The sequence below is a fragment of the Piliocolobus tephrosceles genome, chromosome 14 (genome assembly GCF_002776525.5).
Source record: "Piliocolobus tephrosceles isolate RC106 chromosome 14, ASM277652v3, whole genome shotgun sequence".
Taxonomy (NCBI): domain Eukaryota; kingdom Metazoa; phylum Chordata; class Mammalia; order Primates; family Cercopithecidae; genus Piliocolobus; species Piliocolobus tephrosceles.
This window is the reverse complement of record NC_045447.1, coordinates 83,753,286-83,768,675: the sequence shown is the minus strand read 5'-3', so window position 1 is coordinate 83,768,675 and position 15,390 is coordinate 83,753,286. Positions and strand designations below refer to the sequence as shown.

The window sequence follows — 15,390 nt, the reverse complement described above, 5'->3', positions numbered from 1 at the left end:
TTATATAATTATTTGTTTATATAGTCTCTCCAACTTGAGGATAACCTAGAGGCAAAATTAGGTCTTATTTATCATTACATTCAAGCACTCAGTCCTAAGGGCCTACTTTAATCTTTGTCCATAGTCAATACTTGGAATATTTGTGGATTTAAACTGAATAGTGACATAGAATATTTTATTTCCTTTTCTTGATAAACATTTAGTGCCAAAAACTACTAAAAGTAAAAAAATGAAGAGGTTAATTATTTTACCTTAGAGGTCAAAATAAATGTGTGCTGATCCTACTGTTTGTTGCTCATTGGAATTGAATATTTCATATGCTCACTAGGAATGAAATCATGGGCCCCAAATAAATGTTAATCTCCTATTAAGATAGAATAAAATAATTGATTTTATTGTTAATGAGAGTATTTTTAAATGACTATTGGATGTGTTTATGTGTATTTGCTCTTAGATATTAAAAAGTTTGTATTTTACTTAAACACTGAAAATGTCCCAATTATTATGGGCAGACATTTTGTTTGCAGCATAATTGACTTGTTGGAAACAATTTTGATGTTGACTTTGCCACATGCTAATTGGGTGACAACGGGCAAATTGCTTAAATTGCAGAATTTCAGTTTCCCTATCTGTAAAGTGGGATAAGAATATTTTGGATTGTGATTATGAGGATTTAGTGAAATAATATAAAATGAAGTGCTTACTACCATGCCTCATACACAGTAATGCTAAGTAAATGGTAATAATTATTTTTTATTATTTTATTACATGGCATTTAATAAGAGCTTGATAGGGTTGCCTTAATTTAGTACTGTGCCCCTAGATAGATAACCTTAATCCTAGAATTCTTTTCAGTTTTAGTAAGACAAAGACAATATGTCTAAACTTTGCTAATTTTGTTCTTTCAAATACAGGCTTAAGGTGCTTATTTGAATATATAGGAATTCTGTCAAGACCATGGTAAATAAATAGCTAATGAATGTGAATAGCCAGTTCATAAGATGAACTATATGTAATAAACAATGAAAATGTTCCTATTAACAAATGTAAATTAAAATAAATGAATTGTAATTTTTTATGTCACATTCATTTTTAAAAATATATATAGATCAGTTGTAGGGACATAAGTACACTCATGTTCCTTTTGGCAGTATAAATAGATACAGTCCATTTTAAAGACAATCTGGAAATGCTTAGTAGGAGTCATACTGAGTTTTATATTGTTTTGACATAGTAGTTCTGCTTCAGGAAATATATCCCAAGAAAATAGCCTACAAGACAAAAAGTTTGTTTAAAAATGTTTATAGTAGTATTATTTATAACATTAAAAACAAACAGGAAACAGCCTAAAGAGTAAGGTAATTGATAGTATATTGGACTAAGGGATTGTTACGCAACTGTTAAAAACACATACTGTAGTAATATAGGAGAATACATATGGAATAATACTTTGTGAAAAATATAGAACAAAGTTGTACATTTATCGTTGCTATACCTATGTAAAAATACGTGCAAGAAAGGATAATTTTTGCAGGAGATTGTAAATGAATTATGTTAAGTGGGTTGGATTCTTAGTGATTTTTTTTTTCCTTTTGAAAATTCACGCACACCGTCAATACTTGTGATATTTGTGAAGTTAAATGAGTAGTGGCATAGAAATTTTGTTTCCTTCCTTGGTAAATATTAAATTAGTACCGAAAAGCACCCAAAAAAGGAAGAGGTTAATTAGATTATTCCTTATAGGCATATTGTAAAATTGTTTGTGTCAGCTTTTAAGAGAGTTACACTTACCAAAAGTAGGAGAGGATCTTGAGGGTAATCTTCGTATCACTGACAGCTTGGAAGAGGGTATTTATCATTAAAGTTAGTAGGACATGAGATATATATTAGTATAATGTGATAGAGAGAAAGAGAACCTTAAAAGAATGAGAAGCCAAGCTTTCAAAGGTAGGACTATTTGTTTTTAATATGACTTCTCTTTATTTTAGAATTGATAGATGTCACATGTACCCTGCTGCTTCTAAACCCAGACTTTACCACTGCATGGAACGTGAGGTATGTCATTTTTATTAGTGATATGATAAAGTTTGTCCAAATTTCTGAAGACATATTAGCCCCATAAGTTGTTAGCTTTTGAAAACGAAATATAAACCATCTTACACCTATTTCTTCTACCTGTTCTTTATATCTGTGACAATTCTAAATATGCATTTTGCCCCTTTTTGCATGGTGATGTCTTCATAAACTTTCTTGCCTGAAATATAAATTGTCATGTTGAGTTACAGTATACTGTTTGATACATGCTTTTATTTTTCCTTCATTTTTTGGGGTGGGCGAGTAATGGGCAATCGGCATAACTGGTTGGCTTGTGAGGCATATAACATTATATCGCTGGTATTTGAGAAGCACTGCAGTATAGTGCAAAGTGTATGGGATGAGAAAGAAGGGAGTCATGCTTAACTCTGGCTTTTTCCCTGAGCAGCTGAAAGGATGGAATTGCCCTTTACTGAAATGGCAATGTCTGGAAGAGAAGCAGATTTAGGTAGGGGGTGCTTGTTGTAGGTCAGGAGTTCAGATTGGGACATGTTAGATTTGTGTCCAAGTAGTTGTATATTAATTTAAAGTTCAGGAAAAAGGTCTGGGCCAGATGTAAACTTGGCAGTTACTAACATATAGATGGTTTTAAAGCCATGAAACTGTTTTAAGATCCCTAAAAGAGTGGGCATAGCTAGAGACAAGAACCAGTTCAAAGACTGAGCCCTGAGACATTCTAGTTTTCTAGGGTTGCACAATCCAGGACAGTAGCCACAAAAGCCATATGTGGCTATTGAGCCCTTGAAATGTGATTAGTCTCAACTGAGATGTGCCACAAGTGATAAACTGCGCATCATGTTTTGAAGACTAGCAAAAAATGGAAATATCTCATTAATAATTTTTATATTGATTACTTGTTGAAATTATAATATTTTGGATATATTGAATTAAATATATTTATACTTGTGTTTAATATAGCTGTTAGAACATTTTAAATCATATATGACTCGCATTTGTGACTCACATTATATTTCTATTGGACAGCACCGTTCTAGCATTTGCAAGATGAGGAAGAATCAGCAAAGGAGACTTTTAGGAAGGTACCATGAACTTAAAATTCAGAGCTTTTTTAAGGGTAGGGTCCATGTCTTTTTTTTTTTTTTCCCCTTTGTTTCCTTAGCATCTAACTCTAGTGCCTGTACATAATAGATATGCAATTTGCAAATTGGGCACAGAAATCAAATTCAGTGAAAAAGAAATCAGAGTAATAGGGAAGTAGGAATGCCGTTTTTATTCATGTTCTTATATTCCTCACCTATAGAGAGGAATTCAAAAATCCTTCAACAAAATTTCTCACTAGCATAGCATATATGCATAGATAGGTACATACACACACACCTGTATACATATGTGTATACACACATGTTATTCATTGTATATTCTATAAGCCAGTTGAGCATTGGAGAAAAAAATCTAGGCTTAAGATTCATGGAACTTAGTCCTGTTTCATCATCATCACCAATAGAGAGGAATTCAAAAATGCTTCAACAAAAAATTCTCACTAGCATAGTATATATACATACATACATACACACACATATATGTATACACACATGTTATTCATTGTATATCCTATAAACCAGTTGAGCATAGGAGGAAAAAACCTGGTCTTAAGATTCATGGAACTTAGTCCTGTTTCAGCAGTTAACTAGCAGCTGACTTTGAGTATAACTTTTGATTCTCAAGAGTTTTGTTTTTTTATCTGTGAAATAAAAGATTTGAATTAGGTGAATTTTTTTATGATTCTATTAAACTTAAAAAAAATATATGTGTGGTTTGTTCTTATAAAGGGAAGTTGCTCCATAAATCTAACTTGAGGGGTGTTTATGATGGTTCATCTTGAAAATTATTCTAGTTAGATGACTAGTAAGGTTTTGTAGAAAGGGAATCTTGATTTTTAAAAAATCCTTTGTGGATATGTGTTCTAGTAAATTTTAATATGTATTAGTAAGATTGATTGACATATAAAGACATCGAATCATAGGTACATTTTGAGCAACAAACTGCTAACTTCATAGTAAACTTCTCTAACCCTGTAAGGTCTCTATTGCATATCAAATACACAGAACTTTATTTTTAATTGTTAGTGGATCTCTTCTATATTAACCCTGGAAGGCATTGAGTGATTTTTGACTACATTTTTCAAACTGCTAAAGGATAATGCAATAGATGTCTAGTTCAATTTGTGGATATTGCAATCTTAGGGGAAGGAAATAGAGGCAAAAATAAGTTTCTGAACTAATCTCCTGTGATTACAGTGAGTGATACACATAATTTAAAATTTCAGCTGGTTTTTTTTTTTAAAGAAAGAAGACTGCTACTTTTTTTTTTTTTTTTGCTTTGAAAATTGGTGATTTACCTGATGAAAGAGGTTGACTTAGTAATAATGTCCTATTTTCTTCTTCAGTCTATGTACTTAGAGTAAGCAAAACACCTTTGAGCAACTAGAATAGTTGATGCCAAACTCCAGTGATTCAGATTCTGTACTCATAGCCTATTGGTTTAAATTGGTAACTTTATTTTATGCAGATGTGATGTTTGGTTCTGACATTTTGAGCTAAGAAACCTGAGCAAGTTACTGAACTTCTCCAGGATTCAGTTTCCTCGTCTGTAAAATTGAGGTATTTGGCCAGGCATGGTGGCTCACACCTGTAATCCCAGCACTTTAGGAGGCTGAGGCGGGCAGATCACAAGGTCAGGAGATCAAGACCATCCTGGCCAACATAGGGAAACCCCATCTCTATTAAAACACAAAAAATTAGCCATGTGTGGTGGCGCACACGTGTAGTCCCAGCCACTCGGGAGGCTGAGGAAGGGGAATCACTTGAACCCAGGAGGCAGAAGTTGCAGTGAGCCAAGATCGTGCCACTGTACTCCAGCCTGGCAACAGAGCAAGACTCCATCTCAAAAAAAAAAAAAAAAAAAAAATTGAGGTATTAGAGAAATGTTTTTTTATAGATAAAAAACAATTATGTGATTGCTATTAACTTTACTACCTATTATATTTGTCTATTGTCTCCTATTTATATATTCATTCATTTCAGTGGGCTGATGGATAGCCATTTGATACTCTGGGGTATAATCCAATACTATGTTATTTTGTTGCTGAAATCATTCCAGCTGTGGCCACTGGAAGCTCTTTCGGTTGCGCCCCATGTCCCTTTTTCACATCCCACTATATATTTTTGAGCACTTCCTTACTTTCTGGCTCTATAAGATGCTCCAGGCTCATCTTGTGTACTTCCTGTCCTGGTCCTAGAATCAGCCATTTCTAACATCATTAAAGAATGGTATTAGAAACCAAAATGTGGGTGCTAGAATTAAATTGTTTTTGAAAAACTTGTTTCATCAATATCCAACACCTACAAATGTTCAGTACTACCCCTAGCAATGTTTATTACATTGATATAAAAATTTTGCTTGATGCCATCAGGTGATCTTTTTCAGTGTCCATATATTAACATTGATTGAGGTTGTTTCAAGCTAAGATGTCTTCCCAAAAATGCTGCTTAATTCAAAATAAAGATATTACCAGAGTGCCCATATTTTTTTTCTTTTTCTTTTTTTTAAATTCTGTACCTCAGTGGTCGCCCAAGGGAGTGCCCATAACTTAAGAAACTTTATCAAAACTCAGTTATAGGGTAAGTGCCTCTTTTTTGAAGAAAATTTTGATTATCTCCCTTTATATATGGATATATATGGGAATAAAGGTAGACAGTTATAAATAATAAGAGGTCTTAAATTTAGCAAATGGAAATTAAGCCTAATACAATCAATTCATTATAGTAGTTGTTTTTTAAACTTTAATGGGCATCTTTTTTTTTTTTTTTTTTTTTTTTTTTTTTTGAGATGGAGTGGCACTCTTATCACCAGGCTGGAGTGCAGTGTCACGATCTCGGCTCACTGCAACCTCTTCCTCCTGGGTTTGAGTGATTCTCCTGCCTCAGCCTCCCAAGTAGTTGGGACTACAGGTGCACGCCACCATGCCCAGCTAATTTTTTTATTTTTAGTACAGACAAGGTTTCACCATGTTGGCCAGAATGGCCTCAATCTCTTGACCTCGTGATCCGCCCGCTTCGGCCTCCCAAAGTGCTGGGATTACAGGCGTGAGCCACCATGCCCAGCCAATGGGCATCATCTAAAGAGCTTGTTTTAAAACACGTATTGCTGTGCCCACCTGAGTTTCTGACTCAGTGGGATCTGGGCTGAGGCCTGAGTTCTGCATTTCAAGTAAGTTCCAGATGATGCTGATGTTGCAGTCAGGGTTCACTTTGAGAAACGTTACTCTCAAAAGTGGTTAAAATTACATAGAGCAATATTTTCCTCCTTTTACTTTATAGATATCCTGACTTACTGTATGAACAAAATGTTACTGATTTCAGAAGGAAAAGAATCCAAGACTGCAAAAGCAATTGGCTGTTGCAAGAAAAAAAAATATTATATATATATATATATTACATATATATAATGACAAATTGGTTTCCTGAACGTTGAAAGGAAAATAGTTGTTTTCTTTATCAAATAAAACTTTATAAATAGCATGTCTCTGTTGGAAAGAAAATGTATTGTGGTATTTAGAAATTAAATCCATCTAAGTAGATATGGTATAAGAGCTGGATTCTGGTTTTCTCTGGCTTAAACTTCTCTAAAGTAAACGAATTATCAGCCCTACCACAGGAAGGACATTTTAAGATTAATAAATAATAACAAATGATCTGATTTTATTATAAAATTGTAGATATATTGAGAATTCAGTGAGAGTATAATATCAGCACTTATCAAAAACTTACCTGAGAAATTAAACGTAAATTGTATTTACCTGAGAAACAGGTATGGAAAGCTCTTGTATGACATTCTTTATGTAGTTGGCCCTCTGTATCCATAGGTTCTGCATCCCTAGATTCAACCAACTGCAGATAGAAAATATTTGAGAAAACTATTGCTTTCTGTAGTGAACATATTCAGACTTTGTTTTTCTGTCATTAGTCCCTGAACAATATAAGAACTATTTATATAGCATTTACATTGTGTTAGGTATTAATAAATAACCTAGAGATGATATGAAGTATATGGGAGGATATACGTAGGTTATATAGCAACACATTTTATATCAAGGACTTGAGCATTCGCAGATTTTGGTATCCGTGGGAGGTCCTGGAACCAAGCCCCAAAAGATATCAAGGGATAACTGATTGCATTGAAACTTTGGTTGGGCTTGAACAGTTTTAAAAACAACCAAAACATTACATTGCTTTTACTTCTGCTTATATTAATATTTTTAAAAGGAATGGCCTAGTATATCAAGGGCCATGTAAGTATTTTACCTTGTTATTAGCTCTTTTGGAAACTTATCCAAAGTAAGAATACAAAAGAAAGAAGTCATAAGCACAAAGCTTTTTCCCCCCACCCCCCAGATTAGTTTTAAAATAACAAAAAGTTAGGCCGGGCGCGGTGGCTCAAGCCTGTAATCCCAGCACTTTGGGAGGCCGAGATGGGCGGATCACGAGGTCAGGAGATCGAGACTACCCTGGCTAACACAGTGAAACCCCGTCTCTACTAAAAAACACAAAAAAACTAGCTGGGCGAGGTGGCGGGCGCCTGTAGTCCCAGCTACTCGGGAGGCTGAGGCAGGAGAATGGCGTAAACCTGGGAGGCGGAGCTTGCAGTGAGCTGAGATCCGGCCACTGCACTCCAGCCTGGGCGACAGAGCGAGACTCCGTCTCAAAAAAAAAAACAAAAAGTTTGAAGCAACCTGAACGTCTAACAATAAGGGAAAAGCATAGCTACTGAATGAAAACTATTCGATCATTTAAAATGTTCATTACAAAAGTTATATAGAATCATGGGAAAATTCTTAAGATATAATGAGAGCAGGATATACAATTATATGTTAAAATGTATATGTGATAGGGAAAATTCAAAAATAAAAAATGGTAATTTGGTTAGAATAGTGATTCCATGAATGATTTTTTCCCCAACCATATTGTGTTTGTTGTATGTGTGGTTTTGTAATGAAATAGATGATGTCAAGTCCTATTTAGGAAACTAGACCAATTCTTGATTGGTATTGGATTGGCCCTGTAGATACGACTATCAGGTCTCATAACTTTTGGAAATGAGATAGGCCAGAAAACCCCTTTGCCCTCACACAAATAGCTAACATTTCACCTGTTGATTTAAGACCTTCTCTTTCTGCTTATTAATTTGTTATATTGGGATTATGAGAATACATTCTTGATTACTGCATGTCACATTTTTGAGTGTTTTGTATCCCAGAGTGGCTTGGGCTTTTTTTCTTTTTTTTAAATTCTTAGACATTCACTTCACAATGAGGCTATATTAAAAGCCGTGTAGAACCTTTGGCTATAAGAATAAAGTAATGTTTAATTTTTTTTTTTTTTTTTAACAGGAAAGAACTAATCCTCTCTGGCACTTTAAATCCAATTAAGGATTTACATCTGGGAAAACTCGCCTTAACTAAGTTTCCAAAGAGTCCAGAAACATGGATTCACAGGTGTGGTTATTTTACAACATAGTACTCTTACTTAGGATTCAGAATGGCTGGAGAAAGAAACATGACATGTGAGAGGCAAGGTTACATATCGGTTCCAGAGCATGAATTCTGAAGTCAGGTTACCTAAGTTTAAATCTAGGCGCTATATAACTTGCTACCTAAGTGTTCATGGGAAATTACTTAACTCACCAAGCCTCAGTTTTCTCATGTGTAAAATGAGAATAATAGTTACACCTGTCTCATATAGTTAACAGTCAAGTTTACATGAGTTAATGCGTGTAACACTCCCACAGTGCCTGGCACATATTACATAATAAATGTTAGCTATTATTAACTCTTTGAAGCAGTTGTGGAGATTGCATTTATAGATACTCAACTGTAATGAGCAACATGGATTTTAAAAGCATTTAGTTATTTTCCTGGTAAAGATGGTGGTGGTGATGGTTGTGGTTATTAAAATTAACTTACAGAGAAAGCTAAGGGTAACTGAGATGAATGCTGTGTACGCTGAGCTAAAGTTGCTAAAAACCATACATGCAAAGAACATTTTTAGGTTAAAAGCCTGGGACAGATAACCAGAATGCAATTTAGGACTCTCAAAATCCTGGCCACCTGGAAGCATCTTCCTGATGAATCCTGTGTAACTACTCTTACTTGATCAAAGTGGGATGGTGTGGGCTTGCTGGTCAGGACCAATAAAGAAGTTACTCTGAAATTCTCAGTTTATTAAGCCACTCTGATTTTTCTTAAATCCTGGGCATTTTTAGGATCTTATGTCAGTGCAAGGTGTCTTGGTAATCATGCCTTTAGTTAACATTGTAGGTCAGCTTCTTCCAAACCACATAGTCAGTTGTATTTTCTTCATGACTAGAAATTGAGGTAGTATACCACAGAAAGGTGTATGACTGTGTGTATGGGGGTTTGGAAAGGGATGGTGGCAGGGGAAAGGAACTGTTAAATATGCATCCATCAGTTTATTGGCTTGTCTAATTTTTTTATCAAGCAATATTTTGTTAAATAAGAAATTCCATTATTTTAAAATGACAAAATGAGTTTTCTTACTCAGTTTCTTGTACCTTTGGGTTTGAATACTTTAGTCTAAAAAATGCTTTTATATGAGTAAATTATTGGTACAAACGAAACCCATTAAGTAGCTTGAAACACTATTTAGTGTTTTTTATGTAAATACATGCTAATGCAAATCTTAAATAGACAAAGGGAGAATTTGTGGTTAAGGATATTTTGACACCTCCTTAATGGTTTAATGAATTGTATTTGTTACTTTCCAGATTTTATGCTATAAATACAGAATTTGGTTGAATGAAAGCTATCAGAATGCAACTTCTTGTTTGCAAACAAATGCACATAGGGTGAGGCATGCATATATAAAGATGTGAATCACGACTCCTTGTAATATTTATCAGCCATTAATTTATAACCTCTTACCACCACCACCACACACACACACCAATTGCCTTTACATGTCCTGGTCAAGTGGAGTTTTGGGATTGTCATTTTAGAAGTAATGACATAGAAGTAATGACATTCTCTGTATTACAGATTTTAAAGTTTTTTTTTTATTTTCCTGTTTATCCATTTTCCACCCTTCATCCATACTGCTAAATTTAATATCATCGTAAACAAAACAACCCCTCCCCATCTCCAAAAAACTGGACTTATAAATAGGTATTATTTTGCATTGTCTCTGAATGGAAATTAAATTAGGGACAATGAAAACTGGTTATTTTTCTCTCTGGTTTATGTTCTTTCTGTGTTCTCTTTCCCACATGCTACCTTAACAGGCGATGGGTGCTACAACAGCTAATTCAGGAAACCTCCTTGCCTTCCTTTATGACCAAAGGAAACTTGGGAACAATTCCCACAGAAAGGGCACAGCGACTCATACAAGAAGAGATGGAGGTCTGTGGTGAAGCAGCAGGGAGATACCCAAGCAACTATAATGCTTGGTCCCATCGCATCTGGGTTTTACAGCACTTGGCCAAGCTAGATGTCAAGGTAGGGATATTATTGTTTCCTGGGCAGACTGCCTATCTGCCCTTAAAATCTTCTGGTAGTAGTTCATCCTCAGAAGAGCTTTGAAGGAGTAGAGAAACTGATGGTCTGGCAACTTGAGAGAATCGTGACAGCTGCTACCTCTGGAGAAACCCTGTAATTAAATGAAAATCTTGCATTCCCCACCAGTGCTGTTTTTGGCAGTCTTAAGGCTAGTGCAGTGGTAAAGCAAAGGCAGGTTTAACCAATTGAGGAAGATTGAGCATAACTCACTTTATCCTGAAACAGGAAGGGATTATTAAGCCTTATAGAACTGGAATTGCTATTTCTTGGTGGTGTTTGGTTATGTGACAATATACCAAGTCAGCTGGCTGTCTTTTCACACTTTCGTCCTCTGAAAAGAGGGAGAGGAGGGCAGGGAATAGACGATCTCACCCAGGTGTTTTTAAAATTGGCTGAGTCTGTAAATTACCTGGGGATTCCTAAGTCCCACTCCAAGCCTACTAAGACAGAATGAAGGTCGATCTAGAGATCAGTATTTTCCACTGACTCAGGGTTATTTGAATGCAGAGCCAGTTTGCAAACTCTCACAGCCTAATCCTTTCAGTTTAGAAATGAGGAGATGGAGATTTCCAGAGAATTTTAATGGCTTAGACTTAGCTACAGTTGTACCACTTATTATTCATCAGAATGAGAGCCAGGTGTCCCTTTTGCTCCTTCTTAATATACTACAGTGTCTCAGGTTTTTCTTTTCTGATGGTGTCACAGTGCCATAAAAATCTAGGGTGCTCATCTAGAAAGCTTCTCAGGCTTGAGACAGTTAAAAGACGTCAAGTTGAAGATCGAAGTGCCCCAGCTGGTGCTTTCAGATAAGTGGGGAAGTGTTCTATAATTTTAACTTAGCACCCTCTTCTTCCTACATCCCTCTTCCCATGCTCCCATTTCCCTCTTTGTTTCCTGGCGAGGACAAATAGGAGACTTTTTACTTCCAGAGGATTTTAAGCCAATAATTCTGGAAGAGAAGCCTTCCACTTCCAGTTTATGTGGCTTTGAGTTTCAGGAGGGGTGGCCGCCTAATGGAATAGAAAGAGCAAAGGCTTAAAATCACATCAACCTAGGTTCAGATTTTGGCCCCACTAGCTATATGTGGAAAGCAAGGTTTTATCGTTTTCATTTATAAAATAGGGACTCTACTGTCTGCCTCTGTGTATTATTGTTAGAGTTAATTGAGTTAATGGATGTAAATTACTGGGCATCTAATAGAGGTTCACTCAATTTTAGTTCCTTTCTCTGTTCCTCCAGAGATAGAAAATTGGCTGCCAGTTTGTTTGATCAACTCAGTGCAGTTTATTCATGAAAAAGTATAAAACCCTATCATACCCACCAACTGTCCTGTATACTGGGTATGGCAGTAAGACAAAGTGTTTGCTCTCAACAAATTGAAAATCTAGTGGAGAAAGTAGACCAGCAATTACAAAGCATCAGAATACAATGGGAGCACAGAAAAATGGTTCTTCATCTAGGATGGGCTTGTTGGAAATGGCTGCCAGGGGAAGGAAGATATATTGAGTCGGGAGGCGTGATTACAAGTTGTTTGGTGAGTAGTCAGGGATATGGAGTGCTTGGTGGTCATCTCAGATCTATGATTTGATGGTGTGTGGGAAGAGGAAAGAGATATGAGGAGGCTTGGAGATAAAAAGGAAGGCACAGTCCAGGTTGACTGAGAGGTCTTTGGAAATTTTTCTGCCATGATGTGAACCTTTTCAAGTGACATTTCCATAAAATCAGGAACAAGGGGCCAAAGTGAAATTCTTGGTTACTTGAGACTATCTGGTGGTAAGGATAACTCATTAATGGTGAGCTCAGCTGCCAGGGTCCACTCTTGGGCTCAGATGTCATCACCCTTCCTTGACCCGCCCTTGGAGGAGGACTTACCATTCTTCCATTCCCCACTTGCCACTGCAACATCTCTTGCTCTTGTTATCAGTAAGGAGTCCTAAATTTACCAAATCCCCTTTCTGTTGTTATAAGCCATTGGGCCCACCTAGAACATTTACTGCTATGCTTTGTCTATTACAGGAGGTAATCACAAAAATACCAGTAGTCTAGATCAGCTTAAAAATATATATGAAATCAGCCGGCATTTTTTAACTTAAAAAATTGAAAATGACTTTTTAAAGTGCTGGCCTCGAGTATTAGTAAGAGTATGAAAATGAGCATTATTCAAATGTTATAATCTTACTGAAGGGCAACATGGCAGCACTTATCACACTTTGTAAAATAGGGTGTTATTTTTAGAGTTCTGCTTCCAGGAATTCATCATAAAGAAATAATGGAAAATGAAGTATGGTAGAATGATTAGAGGCTTCACTCAGTGGTCATGCAGACCTGCTTTGCATTCTGGCTTTACCACCAATTTGCTGTGCAGCCTTGAGGAAGTTGCTTAGCCTCTTACACCTTCAGTTTTCTCATCTGGAAAAAAAGGGTGATGATAATTCCCATCTCACTGAGTGATGCAAATTGAATGGGAGAATTCATATAAAGTGGCTATCAAAGTGCCTTAACTAAGTGCTCAATAAACACTGGCTATTAAATATAGAAGTTTGATGTATAAAAGTAGCATTTATAGTAGTGAAAAACTAGAAAATCTGTAGCCCTTCAATAATGAGGGAGTTGTTACATTACAGTCCATCACATTGGAATATTTTGTTATGACTAAAAATTATATTTTAGAAGATGATTTAAAGGAAAATATTCACAATAGATTATATTAGGGTAGGCCTAATATTATTATTTATTTATTTTTGAAATAGGGTCTTGCTCTGTCACCCAGGCTAGAGTGCAGTGGCACAATCTCAACTCACTGCAGCTTCCACCTCCCAGGTTCAAGTGCTTCTCCTGCCTCAGCCTCCCAAGTAGTTGGGATTACAGGCACCCACCACCACGCCCGGCTAATTTTTTTATTTTTAGCAGAGATGGGGTTTTGCCATGTGGGTCAGGCTGGTCTTGAACTCCTAACCTCAAGCAATCCACCTGCCTCTGCCTCCCAAAGTGCTGGGATTACAGGCATGAGCCACCGCACCTAGTAGCCTAATACAATTTTTAATGTATTTATTAGCATTGAATGAGACTGCAAATACTTTAAAGTGTTTGGAACAGTGCTTGGCACATGGTAAATGCTCAACAGATATTTATACATACACACAGCAATGTTATAGATTTTTTTCTTGTATTTTTTATAAAACCATTTTCTAGTCAGAAAAAAGAAAGAATAAAGATTGATTAAAAGTAGTATGGGGTGGAATTATGACACTAATTTTCTATTTTATGTTCTCTCTGATGTCTGCATGCTTAAATAGACATTTAAGTAAATTTTAAAATATTTATATTTGAGGGTAGTGTGGCAGGAAAGATTCACAGTCAGGCAGTTTATTACTACTGGCAAATTACAAGTTAATATAGGGCTTCACATAAAAAAAGCACACATACTCGTTTCTCCAAAAAAACATACCCACGTCACCAGTAAGGACAGGAAAAGATATTCAACATCTTTACTATTAGGGAAATGCAAATCAAAACCACAGGGAGTGATACCACTTCACACCAAAATACAGACAATAATAAATGTTGGTTAGGATGTGGAGAAACTGAAACCCTTATTTATGGCTGGTAAGAATGTAAAATGGTATAGCCACTGTGGAAAGCAGTTTGGCATTTCCTCAAATAATTAAACATAGAATTACTATATATTAATAAAACTACAGTTAATATATATCATATTCCTGGAGAAAAACATGCATTACCATATATGACACTGTAATTCTACTCCTAGGTATATACCCAAGAGAGGTGAAAACACACTCCATACCAAATCTTGTATGAGAACGTTAATAGCCACATTATTTATAATAGCCAAAACGTAACACCTCACCTGAGGAATGGAAAACAAAATGTGGAATATCCATGCAATGGAATGTTGGCCATAAAAAAGGAAGGAAATATTGATACATGCTGTAATGTGGATGAACCTTGAAAACATGCTGATTGAAAGCAGTCAGATTCGAGGCCACATATTGTATGATTTCATTTATATAACATGTTCAGAATAGGCAAAACAGATTAGTGGGTACCAGAGGCTGGGGAGGAGGGAATGGGGTGTAACTTCTAATAGGAATGGGGTTTTGTGGGGGTGGTGAAGACGTTTGAAATTAGATAACAGCAATGATTGCACAATTCTGTGAATATATTAAAAAACACTGATTTATTTTTTTACTTCAAAAATGATTCTAAAGTACATTAGAGAGAATAAAGCTTAAAGAATAGCTGAGAAATTGTTAGGAAAAATGATAAGGAACATTCTACCATTAGATACTTAAATGTTTAGTAAGACAGTAATTAAAATTGTGATGCTATTTCAAAAATAGACTCAGTAATGGAGCAGAATATAAAGTCCAGAAACAAATTCCAATACATAATATGTACATATTTCATTAATGATGAATATGGCATTTCACATAATTAGAGAAAGGATTCCTTGTTCAATTTGTGATGCTGGTAAAATTGATTGACTTTTTAGAAAATAGAAAGTTAGGTTTTTTTTTTTTAATCTTAAATACCAAATTGAACTTTAAATGGAATAAAAACCTATATGAAGAAAAAAGAGACTCACATTATGCTAAGTGAAATAAGCCAAGCGCAGAAGGATGAATATTGCATGGTGTCACTCGTAGGTGGACTCTAAACAAGTTGAACTTATGAAAGTAGAGAGT

At 35.6% G+C, this 15,390-nt stretch overlaps 1 protein-coding gene across 3 annotated transcripts in view; it reads left to right on the top strand.

Moving 5' to 3' along the window:
- The window catches only part of PTAR1 (protein prenyltransferase alpha subunit repeat containing 1), a 49,767-nt gene that overhangs the window by 16,114 nt on the left and 18,263 nt on the right, over positions 1-15,390 (top strand). For all 3 annotated transcript variants that reach the window (XM_023213250.2, XM_023213249.2, XM_023213248.2), the window contains exons 3-5: positions 1,989-2,055; positions 8,504-8,608; positions 10,411-10,624. In XM_023213250.2, coding sequence (XP_023069018.2) covers positions 1,989-2,055; positions 8,504-8,608; positions 10,411-10,624 — 386 coding nt within the window. The remainder of the gene's footprint in view (positions 1-1,988; positions 2,056-8,503; positions 8,609-10,410; positions 10,625-15,390) is intronic.